Below are 17,195 nucleotides of genomic sequence, written 5' to 3'. Positions count from 1 at the left end.
ACCTTCTTTTAAATGATGGGTACAATAAGCTGCTTAAATCTGCAACAGATTTAAATAAATTCATGCATGTTATAAAACAAACAATATGAAACCCAGAAATATAGTCACTTCAAACATATGTTGACCTGGGCATCTCATCCCTACAATATTTAGTGATTCATTTGTGTTTGAAAGTACAAAGAATCAATCTGTATAAACCAGGTTACTTATTTGTTATGACTAAAACTAAGAGACTTAAAAAAAAAAAACAGTGCAGGAAATGTGTTGTCTTTGACACCTTCCTATGAGAAATGAGTTCTGCTTACTCATGAAACCTTAAATAACCTCTAGCAGCATGTCACGCTCTGCACCACGTCGTGTTGTAACCACCAAGTCCACTCAACATATTTATTTAGCACGTTTTAAAAACCACAAAGACGGGCTACCCATGTACGGAGTCTGTGTTCCTCCAAACGGGCATCCCGGGTTCAAATCCGACCTGTGGCTCCTTTCTCTGCATGTCATTCCCCACGCTCTCTCTCTCTCTCTGATTTCTGACTCTATCCACTGTCATATCTCTAAAATAAAGGCCTATGAATCCCCAAAATAAACCTTTAAAGTAAACCAAAGAGGGTCTGCATTTTGGATCACCTGCAGGGGGTTGACGTTGCCTGAGTACAGGTTAATACATGTACTGCGTTGAATAGAAAGAAAGAAAGAAAACATTGAAGATCAGTCAGTAAGAAGATTCTGTAAATACCAAATGAGTGGACTCAACATCCCTGGGGCCAAAGTATAAACTCAGATTTCTAATGATTCATTTTTTTGGATTGCGATTAATCGCTGAGTTTGAATAGTTAATCGCGATTAATCACATTTTTAATCGAACGTTTAAAATTTATTTGGATTTTGAATTTGGACCATTTTTTTTGTTAAGCTTTTATTTTGTATATCAGCTAAGTTTGCTTTACTTCCTGTCTGGATTTTTTCAAATATAAGCTTTTATTTGGAATTAAATTAAGGAACCTCCAGTAGATCGGAAGTAACGAGTTGACTTCCCCACAGAAAAGGGAACTCCATATGGATCATGAAGTTAATAAAAACAGACGAAGAGACCGATTGAAAAAAAAAGTCACAAGGTTAATATTTTTTTCATGCCTTTATTTTGTAGAGACAGGACAGTGGATAGAGTCAGAAATCAGAGAGAGAGAGAGAGAGAGAGAGAGAGAGATGACGGGAAGGAAAGGAGCCACAGGTCGGAGTTGAATCCTGGGCTGCTGCTTCAGGGAGTCCGTACATGGAACACGTGCACTAACCACTAGGCTAACGGCCCCCTTGTTGATATTTCTTTTGACTCATCAGCTGAGGTGTCTGTGAGATATTTCAAAATCGTATAATATAATCATAAATAATGTGAGCTATTGTACAAAAATCGTATGAACTAATTTTTCATCTCAGACTTTAAAGCAGCAGTCGATCTTTCTGCTCTTACGGGTGTTTTTTTTTATTCTTCTGTTGCCATGCCAACACGTATGAGGATTGTACTAACATAGTGAAATAGTTTAAAAAAAAAGCACAACTTTCCCCGAGTTTCTCAATCACAAGAGTTGATGTTGATCAGCTGGTCCCTGCAGAGCACGAGAGAGAACTTTTACATAGTTTTCTTTTTTTTCTGCTCGGAGAACCGACTCGATTAACCAAAGGCTTAAAATAACGGATGTTTCACTCCGTCATTACGCCTCTTAACTACACACACTTAGAGGTTTGTGTCACCTCATTAGTGTAAGTGGTTAAGTTGACTTTCCGTTGTAATTCATTCTACTTTAAGTCGAAGTCGTTTTGGAGAACCGGGTTTGCCTCGGAGATGACACAAAGGTATTCAGATTTGTCTTGTGTGTCACATTTGAAATGAGCGGCTGTGTTTCTGCCTCCGGTGCAGACGAGGGCACATCAGGATGCACGGTTTATTGTCTTTGTTGTCGTTTTGTTTGTTTCTCCGAGCTCAGAATATGAAAGGATGATAAGTGCCGCTGTGTTCTCGGTTCTCTTCCTCTGATATTTGTTGTTCCGGCTGTCAACAGAACTCGTCTCTGTCTGTGATTTTATACAAAGTTTACCCGCAAGAATATTGCAAACAAAACCTCAGACTGTAGCGTAGATAACACAAATACTAACCCAGCTTTACTAAGATAGGATTTATTTTTTATTATGAGGCAGTGACTTCTGATTCAGACCGAGTGCACATGGGCTCTGCCGTGATGGTGTCTGCAGGTACGAGATAAGACGCAGCAGAGATGACTATCACCAAGCTCCAAGGGAATTCTCTTTTTAGGACATTGGCATGGCAGAGTTGGCAGATTTATGTATGCTCGTTGGTCGTTGTCGTCGTCCCTCAGAGACAGCTCAGTGGACGAGTCGATCGTAATATCCACCTCAAGACATCAAACACTACACTTTTTATCATTCTCTTTTCTATTTTCATTCACTTTGCCACCTGTAGACAGTTTTATTTTCTTAACTTTGTTAGCTTAACGGCGTAACTATCAATCTACTGGAACTTCCTTATGTTCCTTCAAAATAAAAGCATTTGTATTTTTCTGTCCAGACAGGAAGTTAAAGCTAACTTAGCTCAAGGCCGCACAAAACACAAAATAAAAGTATGAAGACTGTTTTAAAATGGCAAATAATGACATTTCAAACATGTGATTAATCGTGATTAACTTTTTAAATCAGGGATTAATCGTGATCAGATAAATGAATCATTTGATAGCCCTAGTTTTAAATAATGAAATACTATAGGAAAGCTTAATAATGAGGTCAAACTAGAATTTTATTATAGGGTTGTCATGGTAGCGGACTTTTAAACTTTGATACCAAACTAGTAGAATTGGTATAATGTCCACACTTGTTTCGATATTACAGCATAATAACTACAAGTCCTCCTCTTCCAATATTGCTAACAGAAGCTAACCGGCTAAATATGATGGTTGTCATGGGAAGAGGAATGATGAGATCAACTTTGTCCTAATTTAATTCAACATTATAACAACATTAATTAGACTTTTAATAAATGTCATTTTAATGACTTTAATGACTATGAATTGAAATAATTGGTTCTTGTTGGTTCATGTAGACGACAGTTCAACCCAATTTAATCAAACGAGTGTTGAATTAATCGTCATAATGGAATCATTATATGAGCATCAAAACCTTTAAGGGTTTTTATATTTCTGTAGCTGCTTCACAACAGAAGTATAAAATAGTAAAACAAAAACAGCTTTTCAGATATTGTAGCAGAAGTTGTTTTTTTTTGCACGTCACAACACAAAGAGGAATCGGAGCTTCAGGAGCGTCTGATGTGTTAGCATTTCATTTAAAAATAGTGCATCCTGTCTCTCAGCTCATGTGAGGCGCATGTTTCCGGTGACGACTCAGATTGATTCAGAGCCCTTTACTCCTCTGCATGCACATCACTCCCACCCTCACATGCCGTGCAAATTCACCAAGTCAGAAATAAATAACACCTGGTCATAACACAAGCTCCCTGTGATGGTGATGATTTGCATTTTTAAATTCAATGCTTGCAGACTCTGAAGTAGGATTAGTGGAGACGTGAGTGTCACTGTCAGTTTGAAATGTATCGTTATGAGAAACAGGAAGTGAGAAAAAAATCTAGAATTTGTAAGTATGTGTAGGAGCAGTCTCTTTTTTAGTATTTACAAACACAGAAAGTACAAATGAAGTCCTTTGAGGAATGCATTTATTTGAGTTTGAATCACAGATCATGTTTGACCGACTCTCTCTCTCCCCCCGTGTCTCCAGTCCTCCTGGCTCAGCCCATAGAGAATGAATGCATGGAGGGCTTGACGTTGAAGATCACCGACTTCGGCCTGGCCCGAGAGTGGCACAAGACCACCAAGATGAGCACCGCCGGCACCTACGCCTGGATGGCCCCCGAGGTCATCAAGTCCTCCACCTTCTCCAAGGGCAGCGACGTCTGGAGGTGAGAGCTCGTGTTTCATCTGCAGCATGTTTTTACTAAAGTGGTTCAAAGATCAGCTGAACCCAAATCCAGGACTCTTAAAATACACAAATAACTTTTATGATATTATCTTATCTACGTATAAACTGTAAACACTTCTTTGGATGAAAGGGGGGGATGGATTTAAGTCACAGCAGGGTGCTTCAACATTCTGGGAAATGGCAGATCTTTCAGAGTTTGGGTGCAAAGATTAAAGCTGCTCTTCTGTCCTGTATGCTAAATATGAAGCTAATTATAGGCTAAGGGAGCAAAGCTAATCCTGCAAAGTCCGACTTTTCCGTAAAAGGATAAAAATGGTTTTCTTTGTTGCCTGGAAAGCACCGTGTTGATCTGCTTATCGGTAGTAGAGCCTGACTGGAACCGGATTTTGGGAAGAATTCACAAATGAGAGAGTAAAAGAGTCTAATATTCACATATTTTATTTGTTTTATAATCATAAGAATACAAGTGTTAAACACTTTTTTGAGTGTTTGTAACATGTCCAAAGCACAGGGACTTGTGAACGTCGTTAACATTTAGTCCTGGGTTGTAATATAACAGTGAGCAGACGGTTTTAATCTAGGTGTGTTCTGCTCAAATGACGACTTCTGGTGTTGAAAAAAGAAGAATGTGTAAAATCCTGCTGTTCATCGAGTGTCCGTTTGATGCTGACTCCAGGAACACAGGAAGTCACACACAACAGAAAAAAAGCAGTTTATACAGCATAAATTAAAAATGTATGTAGGTCTAAATTGATGTGGCGTGATGTAACGGTTTGTCAGGAGGCTTAAAACCCGCCTCAGCTCCGGCTCTCAGCCTGTCGTTATAGTTTGACTGAAAGTTAGAGTGAGCCTTTAAGTATTATAAACAAAGGAGTCAAAGTGCACAAATTTGGAAGAAGTCGATTTAACAATTTCTAAATGACCTCATTGAACCCGCCCGGGCATATATGAGACGTCTGTCCTTGACTACGGTGACGTCTTTCACCTGTGTATGGACTCTGTGTATCGAGGTTTATTAAGGTTCATCTCTAACTCTAAAGCTCTAACTCGTCACTTTTTGCTGCATGTATGTGTTGGATGATCGGCCCTGTCCACACACAGACTGAAACAGTGGAGTATTCCCATTTACAGGTTCATAAAAACTAGATCAGTGAATCTAAATATTGCACATCACACTTAGACATCTAAATCAAAATGTTCTGATCCTGACCTTGTCCCCCCAGCTAGAAGTTAAAAGTCAGGACGAGTTTTAAATCTACACTATTTGTTATGCAATGTTTAGTGTTGCACTTTTACACAAGTGCATGAAGAGGATTTAGACGTCAGTGTGTCAGTGTTTATAAAGTACAGTAGTGTGGACTGTAGTCTAGCTGTTCTGCAGAGTAATGGTCTCGCCCGCGGGGCTCGGCACACAGACGACAACATGACAGGAGTCGAGGTGAAAGGGTGAAAAGTGCAGAGAAGTGATGGTGGGAGACAGTGATGAAGAGAAGGAAGGGGTCGGGGGGGGGTGAGGGGGGGCAGAGTGATGGATTGCAACAAGGCCGCAGCAGCCATGTGATGGCGTCTCTTCAAAGAGCTGCTCTGTGCTTTGTTGTGGGACATGTGTAGTGCACACTGTCCCATTGTCTCCAGTATAGACACAGAGAGAGAGAGAGAGAGAGAGAGAGAGAGAGAGAGGCCACACAGCAGAGCTAACCACAGCCCTTTATCTGGGAATAGTTCTTTGTGTGTGTGTGTGTGTGTGTGTGTGTGTGTGTGTGTGTGTGTGTGTGTGTGTGTGTGTGTGTGTGTGTGTGTGTGTGTGTGTGTGTGTGTGTGGCACAGAAAGAGGAGAGTCCCTAGATTGTGGTTTTGTGTTTTTTTTTAATGATGTCTTAAACAGCAGTGTGATTTGTAAAGAGGGGAACCAGCATTAGGAATAAATCAGACCAGGATGTCTTTACTCTGGAAAAAAAGAAAAGAAAAAAAGATCAGCCATTTAATTTATTACAGCAATAACACATGCATGGTTTTACTGCATGGTAGCTATGGCTGTTAAGTCTTATATGCAATGGTTTAATTTTAATCCCGTGGATTTGGACCATTTCATCCATTCTGAAACGGCTTCTTTGCAGCCTATGTGAAACCGATTGAGCGTGCTGCTCCAATAACCTTTTCTGAATGCGTCCTTGAGAACATCAGAGAGGATTCTGCTGTGGTGCGAGCTTCTTAGGGAATTTTCTGGTCAGAGGAGCGCTGTTTAGTCAGAGTGTACAGTTCCCTAATGAGCTCAATGTCATCTCACTATCTCACACACACACACACACACACACACACACACACACACACACACACACACACACTCTCAGTTTCCAACTCCTGCTTGTATCCACAACAAACCCACGCAAGCTCATTTTCACAGCAATCTCCACACAATCTGGAAAACTGCAAAATGAGCGAGTAGCAGGCGGGCGGGCGCGCTCTGAAAATGAAGGGTAATCTTTGTTCTACTATTCTTTCTCATCTTTCCTTCGGCCGCTCGTCTTCCAAAAGCCGCCGCACGGAGACGACAAACCGCCTGAGGGGCGAGCCGACGAGCTGTGTTTTCTGCACAGTCACAGTGTGTGGAAGTTGTAATTAAAGAACTAAATAAAAAAAGGGCTGCGGCCTGTGCTCTCCACTTAGCCGGCCTCCACTGTGCGTTCAGTCAGTTCGGGGCGAGGGCTAATTGACAGTGTGGGAGATCCAAGTCCTGCGCCACGCTTCATCTTCTAGGGACACAGGGCTGCTCCCATTGTGTGGGCTCCAAAGTCCTCTGTGTGTGTGTCTGTCTGTGTGTGTCTGTGTGTGTTTTGTACAAGTTCTGCATGCATGAGTTCACATCGCTTTGCAAGCAAGTTTCATCAAGCAAAAATATTCCACTGCACCATTGTGTCTTGGTGCTGTGCTGTGTGTGCTTTGATCATGAATGTGTAAAGTATCTGCCGCACAAAGCCCGAAGCGGAAAGTATAAAGCCTCGAGTTTTATCACAGCCGTCCCGAGTCGAGATGTTGTCTTTAAGGTCAAGGTCAGGACTAAATGTAGTGGGATAGTGTCTGCTGGATGTGTAGATCCACACGTCTTAGTCCACACTGTACTTTAGGAAACAGGAAAATACGACTATAATGTTGTCCCTTGGACTCCCCCTTTTTTTTTTTTTTAGGAACATATTTTGTTCCTAAAAAAAATAGTTTCAGAACACATAATACAATGAAAACCTACACATTTCCTATTAATCCACTTCCCTTGGATTCTCATTATTGTTTACCGATACAGGATTTCTTGGGACAATACCAACAATCAGCCGATATCTTTCTTAGATCTATGTTCGATCTGTCGAGATAGATATAGATAAACACATTCATTGTGTTGATCCCTCAAATGCAGTTATAACACACTTGTGGAAAAGATTCATAATGAAGAAAAGATGGTCACTCATCTGGAAAGTAGCTGAGCATGTACGTGCATCACCGCTCGACTCTCTTAAGAGTGATGATGCTTGTTGTAATCCATAAAGCGCCTTCGCTGGGGAAAGAGAACTGATAGTGTAATACAATGAAACTGTAATAAAATGCTTTTTGACTGGTGAACAAATCTGTAATATTGGCGCATATCTGCAACAAAATTAGCCGATAGTCAATGGATAAGCTAGTATCGGCCGATATTATCAGCTGGCCGATATTATCGGCTGGCCGATTAATCAGTCGGGCTCTAATTCTCATCCTTGGTGTTAAAATGCTGTAATATTTGAGAAGTCTGGAAATGATAGCCTTCAAGGGGAAGTCAGGTGATTTCAAACCTTGGCTCTGTTTTTAAATATTTGGTTGTAATTGATTGATAGGTACAAAAGTTTCCGTCAGAAGCTGCAAGGTGAGATTTAATTGCTGCGACAGAAGGCGCCTGATTAAAGTAAGCCTGTTATTCTAAGTGCTTTCCTGAAAGGATCCCTGAAATAACTGTTTCTCCTAAGGAAGGATGTTTTTTTTTTTCATTTAAAACAGGAAACAGCCTCTTCAGTGCTCTCACCAGACTTCATTTACAGAAGCAAGGATCTGACCTCATAGAATGTGAGAGTTCTTTGTAAATAGCTTCTTCAATCTGTCAGCCTTTTTTTTTTGGATCGTTGTGTTCCTTTGATATTTGAAAGGGTTTGCCCCGACACAACATAATATAATAACACAATGGGACAAAAGACAGGTGCAATGGAAGACCAAGTGGCAAGGTCTGGTGTTGGAAAATGAAGCCAATGCCGATGTGCAAAGAAGTGCAGTACCTTGAGTGTCCACTTGAGGATGGATGCAAAAACAAAGGCATCTTCAGTTAGGTGTCATATTTAAACGTCCATCTTTACAGCAGAAGTAAGGATGTTTCCAGGCTGGATCAGAAAACAGTTCTGGTATACGTATATAGCTCATTCCACCCAGAGTCCACCCAGGAGTAGACCGGGACAAGACCGGGTACAAACAGGGACGTAAATATGGCGGCTTTAAACGACAATCTGAACAGGGTTTAAGATATCAGTTCTGCAATTGCTGCCCATTCCTGAGCGGCTGGCTGGAGACATCTGGACTTTGGTTAACGGCCTCTGCTCCACAAAGGAGAGATAGGCGTCAGTAGGTGTCGCCATTTAAATCCAAAAACATGTCCCAGGACTTCCCTTTAAGATGGTCCTGGCTGCCCGCTTCACAGGGGAAAAAAAAAACATCATTAGACGTTCTACCTCTACTGTTATTCATGGAAGAGTGTTTCCATGCAGCAGCTGCAGGAAGAACACACAACAGGCGTGTTATAAAGAATACATCCTGTGTTTAATATTAGTCTGGATGGACTGTCTCATGCTTTTTCTTTTTCTTTTTTTTCCTTCCAGCTACGGTGTTCTGCTGTGGGAGCTGCTCACAGGAGAGGCCCCCTACAAAGGGATTGATGGACTGGCCGTCGCCTACGGAGTCGCCGTCAACAAGCTCACCCTGCCCATCCCCTCCACCTGCCCCCAACCCTTCGCTCAGCTCATGGCAGGTGGGACACGTGTTTGGAAAAAAAAAATGCAACTGGTAGCCCTGTTTGTGTGTTTGAGGGTTGTTCCTCAGTTCACTGGTGTGAGAGTTCTCTCTCGCGTGACATCAAATCAGTGTCAACGACACGCTCTCTCTCCATTTCCCCAAAGCTGGGTAGAAATTGAGAAAACAAATTCTTGTGTGTTGTTAAGAAACGTGGCTGTGGAGAGGAAGTGTTTCCTTGTGCAACATGTTTGTGTTCATTTTTATTTGTGTCACTAAAAAAGTGTCACCTGAGTTCTGTCTCCTCACAGACATAAAAAAGTAGACCGTGTACCATCTTAATCTTTCCCTCTTACAGTCCTGTTTTGGAAAAAAAAAAAAAAAAAAAAAAGATCAGTGCGCAAAACCACTGATAGCCACCTCAGAGGATTAATTAATTATCGGATTGTTTTTTGATCTCCTTGTAGGGCCCAAAGCGTCGCAGCGAATTATGCAAAAACCCCCCCACAGCAAGTTAATTAAGCATAACACTTTGAATAAGTGATCAGCTTGACTCCGGATGGAGCTCACACAAGAGGCTGAAGGATGTGTAAATAAAGATTAGAGTAGAGTGGAGAACAGTCGATTCAAACTGTGATGTAGAGCGCAGAAAGGTCCATCTTTTTGTCCTGGGTTTAACTATTAAAAGAAGCTTAAAAAAACCCTGATTTCTATGAAAAGGAGTATTACTGATGTCGAATTAGACGGTCACTTCTCTTTTTAGAGTCTCCTCATTCAAAAGAAGTGAAACTACCGGATTAACTCGCTCATATTTTCCACTCAATTTGAGGAAACAACAACAAAAAAAAAAAAACAGACAATTTTTCATCTGTTGTCAACTTGTCTTTTTCTTTATATCTTTGTTGCTCTGAGTTATTCAACAACTTCCTTATTTCTTAAAGTTTCTGCCGTAATCCTTGTCCACGTTTGCATAAAACCCCTGAAGTTTTCTCTGCATCCTTGAACCATTCTCCTGTGTCTGATTGTGTTTTCCATGTGTGTGTGTGTGTGTGTGTGACAGAGTGCTGGGACCAGGACCCCCACCGCAGACCCAACTTTAGCTCCATCCTGTCCCAGCTGATGGCTCTGGAGCAGCAGGTGAAGGAAGAGATGCCGCAGGACTCCTTCCACTCGCTGCAGGAGGACTGGAAGCTGGAGATTCAGGACATGTTCGATGAGCTGAGGGCTAAAGAGAAGGTGAGACGCGTTCAGGGACGCCGAGTGTGTTTTTCAGATTTATGGAATTTCACGTGTGTTTGAGAAAAATCTTGACATTCTTTAAGACGCTGAACCCTGAGCTGTGTTTTGGTTTAGGCAATATAATAAAATCAACCTCGTCAGGATATCAAGTGTTCTAAACTCAGCGCAAAAATCTGTATTTTTAGCAATAAAAATGAGGAACTGCGATATATTTATTTATGGGGACATGTGGAGTCCAAACACTTATTTTAGGAACAGGAAGTTAAATACTGAAAATCAGGTGGGAGTCAGCTCGTCATAAATGACCATCAAAGGTTCCGGTGCAGCCAAACTTTTCTGGCATCTTGTCTCACACTACCAGTCTGTAAACTTTGATCCCACCTTCCTCACATCATTCCGCTGCGTCTCCTTTTCTCCTCCACCAACCAGGAGCTGAGGTGTCGCGAGGAGGAGCTGAAGCGAGCGGCCCTCGAGCAGAAGTCCCACGAAGAGTTCCTGCGTCAGCGCGAACAGCAGCTGGCCCAGTGGGAGCAGGACGTGTTCGAGCGCGAGCTCAGCCTCCTCATCCAGCACCTGAACCAGAACCAGGATAAGCCCAACGTCAAGAAGAGGAAGGGGACGTTCAAGAAGCACAAGCTCAAGGGCAAGAACGGGGAGAAGATCAGCATGCCCCAAGGTACGCGTGTGTGTTTGTTTTAAGAAATGAGTCTCAGATCGAATGTTTCAGCCAGCGGTCCTTTGAGGGAAATCGTTGTTTCAAGTGTCACATACTGTATTTACATGGCGGCTCTTTGTCACACACATGGTGGGAATCTCACATTCTGTAATCGAAAGGATGATGCACAGCTGTCGTCCTGGTTGCAGGTGATACAAATGAAGGAATCTGACAATTTCAGTTGATCAGTAGAGAGGATTTCACGTCATCAGGGTAAAAAAAACATTGGCAGATGACGCCAAATTTCAAGAAAAAAAACACACATTTGATAACCTGTGCATGAGAAGACAGAAAACAGCTAACTTTAGCACATTACTGATCAACCATCACTTCTCCTACTTATAGGAAGTTAAAGAGAAAACCAAAACACAAAGGTGCAATGGAAGATTTTTACAGTCCTGCAGTGCAAGACGATGTTGAGTTCAAATACCTGACAGTATAAAGTTAAGACCCAGTGTGCATTGTCAAACATTACTCGAGTACAGTGTGCATCAATGTAACGTCTGATTTAGAGACACCTCTAAGTGTCAGATGGTAAAGTGTGTCTTGCATCACATGTGACCTTTTTATTATCATCTCTTGGAGTGCAGCGATCAATTTTCCCTCCCTCAGTGCATCATCAGAGGAATCCATCCATTTTCTTTACCGCTTTTCCCGTTCGGGGGTCGCGGGGGGGCTGGAGCTGATCCCAGCTGTCATTGAGCGAGAGGCGGGGTTACACCCTAAATATGTCTGCACCAAAATCATCAGCACAGAAAACACAGTCGAGTTGAGAAGAGGAAGTTAGTGACAGAGCTCTGTGTGGCGACTGTTGTCATTTTGCAGCTCGTCTGTATTTAAGGTTCCTGTCGGGGCTGGCTGATGGTAAAAATAGAAAAGAGGTTGCAGATCTGCTGTCGTCCAATAGATTGTTTAAGAAATGTCGAAAATGATATGAACATTTAACATATTTATTTTGAGGTAACCTCCTCAAGCGACGTTTGAATGATGAATGGTGAATGATGGGTTCATTCTTTAAAAGGTGGATCACACGTCTGACTTTTACTCCACTTTTTGCTCTTGTTTTTTTTCCCATGAATGCTGTGTCCTCTTACTGTCACGTCGCTCAGATCCAGTGTGTGAGGCTGTATTTGGACTGAGCAAGCATGCGTAAATGTGTGTGTGTGTGTTTGTGTGTGTGTGTGGTTAGGCCTTTCCCAGCAGCAGCAGGGCGGTGATGTGGTGGTGGTGGAGGGGGGTTGATGAGAGGGTGAGAGTGAGCCAACCACGCCTTTACACTTCCTGTCCATGGACACACTGCTGTCTCGCCTCTCTCTCACTTTCTCGCTCTTACACTTACTCTTTCCCTCCTTCACCCCTGCTCTCCCTGTAGTGTTTTTATTTTCACGTTACCTGCCGCACTCTCTTCTTTCTTCTCCTCTTCATCTCATCTATTTTTTTGCTTTACCCTGTGTTGCTTTTGCACTTTGTACTGTCTGGAGTAGCTCATATATTACCCTTAATCCTGTATATTGTAAAAGCAGATATAAATAGAACAAGCTTAAGGTGTTCTTATGTAGGATTTAAAGGTTTTATTTGTCATATACACGAGCAATATGTGAGGTGAATTTCAGTTCAGCATACTCTAATTTTTTAAAAATATGTTTGTTTTTAAATCATATATCTGATAAATAAAGGTGGTTTTGGAGGGTTTTGCACTTAAATCTCAAAATGTTGCTCTTTAAAAGTTATATGGAGGCAGCATGAGGGGGCGGTAGTAGCTCAGTCTGTCAGTCTGTAGGGACTTGGGTTTGGAGGGTCGCTAGTTCAAGTCTGGAAGTTTCTCTGGTAGCTGGGGAGGTGCAAGGTCACTTCATCAGCACTGCCGAGGGGCCCTTGAGCAAGGCACTGAACCCCCCCAACTGCTCGGGTGCTCTTTCATGTGCAGCCCTCTCACTCTGACATCTCTTAAATAGTGCATGTCCATAGGAACCTGTTTGTGTATGTGTGTGTATTTCAGCCTATGTGTGTGTACCGTGTCTCAATAATGTAATTTCCCCCTAGTGGGATTAATAAAGGATAACCTCTTTTTCATAAACAGAGAAACATAGAGGTAGAGAGCTAGCTGAGCATGATAGTGGTATTGACGTAATTTTTAATGTGATATGTGTCACTACCAATACTACTAATTTATTTTTGGCTCTAGTTTCTACTCCTAAAGCATTTAACAATAACCAGCTCAGTAAACCTGTGATGTAAGCCTGTTAGCTTTACACCTAGTTTAGCATAGCACCACTTGACAGAACAAGAACAAGCTAATGCTAGTAGCTGCTGGTTGTGGAGCTTTTTAATCTTTTATTCAAATTGTGAAAAATATATTTTTTTAAATAATGATTCCTAAAAATGCACGATAGTGTAAGAGTGGTAGATGAAATCATTTGTCTTTTCAGAGTATAAAGGGAAAATGTTCCCTTTGAAGCTACTGAGCTCTCAGCCTGTAAGCAGCAGTGTTAGCTTGCAGCTAGCTGGAACAGAAACATGCTGATGTCAACTGCTTTAGTTACTGAATTGAATGTGAAATTGACTGCTAACAGTGAAACAGAAGTTATCCTAATGACTCACTTTGTAAGTGTTGTTAAAAATGCTAGCTAGTAGCAGGTTGTTGCAGTAGCTAGCTGTTAGCCACAGCTACTTGTTTACTTCCTAGGAGACTAAACGGCCAATATTCTCACAAACAAATTTGAGGTAATTGGTTACTACTTAAATGATTTATTTAAAATCCTCTCTTCCAACAAATACACAATCCTGTTGGCTCATAAGTTGTGTCGGCTAGTTGGGGTGGCAGAGGCTCAGTATGTGGGGACTTGCCGGTTGCTGGTTCAAGACTGGTAGCTGGAGATGTCTCAGTTCCATATCTGAGCACTGCTTAGGGTGACAGCTCTCAAATGTTTGAGTGTAAATCTATCAAGCGTTGAAACTTGTGTGTGCACCCTGGCAGGTGTCTCACATCCAGGTGGTCTGGATGTTCTGTTGTAAATGTCTGTGTGTGTTTTTTGTCTTGCAGATTTCATCCATAAGATTACCGTGCAGGCGTCACCGGGCCTGGAGAAGAGGCGGAACTCTCCTGATTTGGGCTCGGGCTCCTCACCCTCCTTTGGCCCACGTTTCCGTGCAATCCAACGTGAGTGAAGTGATTTTCTTTCCCTTGAATAAAACACACAACTATACGCAGGTAGAAGGAGGCACAGGTGCGTTTGACGTTTGATATCCAGAAAACATTTGGAAAACCAAACAATGTGAGATGTGTTTTGCATGCGTATACTGACTATGTTGCAACAGCACTTCTCTCGGTTTTCAAAAATCTCCCCTTTCATGTGCTCCCAACCACCCACTCGTCTGTTTTGTCTTCCACAGTTTCCCCCGCGGGCCCCCCTCTCTCGCTCTCTCTGTCAACCCCTCCCTGCCTTACCGCTTTCGCTCTCACACACACCCTTTTCCCTTTAACACAGTCTGTTCCAGTCCAAATATTATCTGACTTCCTCTCAGCAGCTCAGCACTTCTCAGCAGCGTTTTTTTTTTCTCCACTGCAGCCCTTTCTGCTCTTGCTCCGTCTCTCTTTGCATTTTCCTTGTTTCTGCAGCAGGGGGCACCATTGATCTGCATTTTTGTCGCCTGAAATGTGTCCCCCAGTTTTATATGCATGTAGTGGCTACAGTGCGGTTTACTGAATTAAAAATAAGCAGGGAGGAATTCATTGCTCCAGGAGAAAAGGTTGAGAAGGGTTGCAGCAGCAGCAGAGATTTACAATACTCTTCTGCTTGTCAGGCTTTTAGACAAACGGTTGAGATTGTTTCCCTTTGGAGGGAAACTGTAGCATGTAGGTCACAGGGCGTCTTAAAAAAAAAAAAAACCAAGAGGAAATTAGTGGTGTAGCAACAGGCCATGAAAGAGATTATTAAAAACAATTACCACTTGGGTGTTGACATGAAAGCCCAAATTGTGGTGAAACATTTATCTGTTAAAGTGGTTAGTAAATCCAAAACATCTGCCAGCTTCATTGACTCGTCAAATAGAGGGCTGCTTTTCTTTCACTTGGTAATGACTTTCCTTAATGGCAATCACTAAGCCACCAGTGTGTCTGCCATTAAATTCTGTTTAGTGGATATTTATGCCTGCCTTCTGAGTATCAAGCCGAGATTTATTGCTCGGGCTTCCTGAACTTATTTGTCAAGTTGACTGCCAAATTGATGTTGATAACTACACGGAGCGGTGTTTGAGGTCGCTGTGCTACAGAACCAGTCTCTCCAAGTGCCATATTCCACTGAATTAGACAACAGCACGATGACATGTGTTTTAAAGGATGTTTTGACTGCGGTGGCAGTTCTAGACTCTGTTGGGGCCCGAAGCAAAAGCTCACAGGGGGTTCCTCTAACCAGCGTTCATCACCAACAAGTTATAAACTCACACCAATGGTGACTCAAAAGCCGTTTTCACATATGCACTCAGGATAATATCTAGATAATTCCAGGAGGACTGATCCGGCAGCAGTCACTTTATACAAACGTCACTCCCTCTCCTATTGGCTCGAGGTGAATTCCCCGGAGAATATCCTGTGGCGTTCTCACATCAGCTTCACTCGGACTTTGCTGCGGAAAAAATACTAAAGGGGTCTGGCCGGAGAAAATTCCAGGTAAGGTCCGAGCAAAATATTCGGCTGTTTGCGTCCACACATACAGCTCCTCCTGGTAATATCAGGAGCTTTTCAGGATATGCAAGTGTGAAAGTCCTGATAGGGAAGTTTCCCAAATTTGCACATTGTAAGCCCCTGCTATGGTTTAAAGTCTGTAAGCCCTTGGAGGCATGTTTTAGCATGTCAGTTGTCTTGTTACATCACGTTTGTACCTAGAATTTAACCCTTATTAAGACAGCTTATACAGACAACACTTCAATGTGTGTATCTGTGGGGGCAGGATATGATTCGCTTCTCGTGTTCCTCACCTTGGTCGTTACATTTGCAGTACCTGAGGAGAAAAATATTTCAATCTGTATGCTAATATGATGATACAATGCTCATTGTGTCAGCCGCGCCCGCAGCATAGCTCCAGGGAGGGAAGTGCCACTTTGGTCTAGACTGAAATTACAACAACTTTTTAATTATTTTGTTTATGTATTTTTTATTTAACCAGGAGAGAAAAAACTTGTGGAGATTAAAAATCTATTTTTTTTAAGAGTGTCCTGGCCAAGACAGGCAACCAGCAGCCATACGTACATACATAATATAAGAGACGTGAGCACATTAAAAAACATAAAATAACAGCAAACGTTTGTCAAAATCGACTACAGTCATGAATATATCAGGCAGAACATCTACAGCCAGAAGTGATTCAACATCTGCTTAAAATCATCCAATGGCCATTGTCAAACCCGCAAAAGTATCGTAACTAAGATCAGCCGTCATCACGTCTTTGTACGTTCACATTGATTCTGCATTGGCGTAATATTGGTGTACCAGTCTGAGAAATCACTTTGTGTTTCGACGTTGCAGAAGCACGGCACAGCAGGAGCTCCACATACACACACAGTCACACAAAGCGCTCCAACGATGACTCCGCTGAAACCGTCTTGTGTCTGTAACGTCTCTGTTACTATCACTGAAGACGCTGCAGAGGTGGGATAGTTTTGTTCCCCAATTTGTGACATTCAGTCTGAAGTCAAAACATCACAGGGGTGTAAATAAAGCAGCTTGAAACAGCAGTCTGATCAGGGCTAATGAGAGCAGCTCATTTTTTAAACATGCCAGGCATGTTTTTTAATTTGATTTGTTCTTAAAAAAAAGTTTTTATTTCAGCGTGTTTCAGAAACAGAATCCCTGACACTGTATTTTTTTATTTTTGGGCTTTTTTTTGTGCCTTTAATTGAGAGATAGGACAGTGGATAGATTCAGAAATCAGGGAGAGAGAGTAGGGAATGACATGCAGGAAATTAGCCACAGGTGGGATTTGAACCTGGGCTGCCCGCTTAGAGGACTACAGCTTCCATACATGGGGCGCGTGCACTAACCACTGCGCCACCAGCACCCCAACCCTGACACTGTAATGTCTTTAATAGACCCATATCAATCAGTGATATGGTCAGATTGATGCTTCAGGCTCTTATCACTATGTTTGCTTCTTTAGACACTGAGCCTCACTTTGTATAAACACAGCCACAAAGAGCCGTCACCTCCACTTAAGACTGTTAT

At 42.1% G+C, this 17,195-nt stretch overlaps 1 protein-coding gene across 1 annotated transcript in view; it reads left to right on the top strand.

Moving 5' to 3' along the window:
* The window catches only part of LOC132958839 (mitogen-activated protein kinase kinase kinase 11), a 56,949-nt gene that overhangs the window by 19,487 nt on the left and 20,267 nt on the right, over positions 1-17,195 (top strand). The window contains exons 2-6 of the mRNA XM_061031913.1: positions 3,802-3,982; positions 8,892-9,040; positions 10,082-10,257; positions 10,690-10,936; positions 14,019-14,135. Coding sequence (XP_060887896.1) covers positions 3,802-3,982; positions 8,892-9,040; positions 10,082-10,257; positions 10,690-10,936; positions 14,019-14,135 — 870 coding nt within the window. The remainder of the gene's footprint in view (positions 1-3,801; positions 3,983-8,891; positions 9,041-10,081; positions 10,258-10,689; positions 10,937-14,018; positions 14,136-17,195) is intronic.

The sequence above is a fragment of the Labrus mixtus genome, chromosome 23 (genome assembly GCF_963584025.1).
Source record: "Labrus mixtus chromosome 23, fLabMix1.1, whole genome shotgun sequence".
Lineage (NCBI taxonomy): Eukaryota > Metazoa > Chordata > Actinopteri > Labriformes > Labridae > Labrus > Labrus mixtus.
Note: the sequence above shows the minus strand (reverse complement) of the source record. Positions and strands in the feature narration are given on the sequence as shown.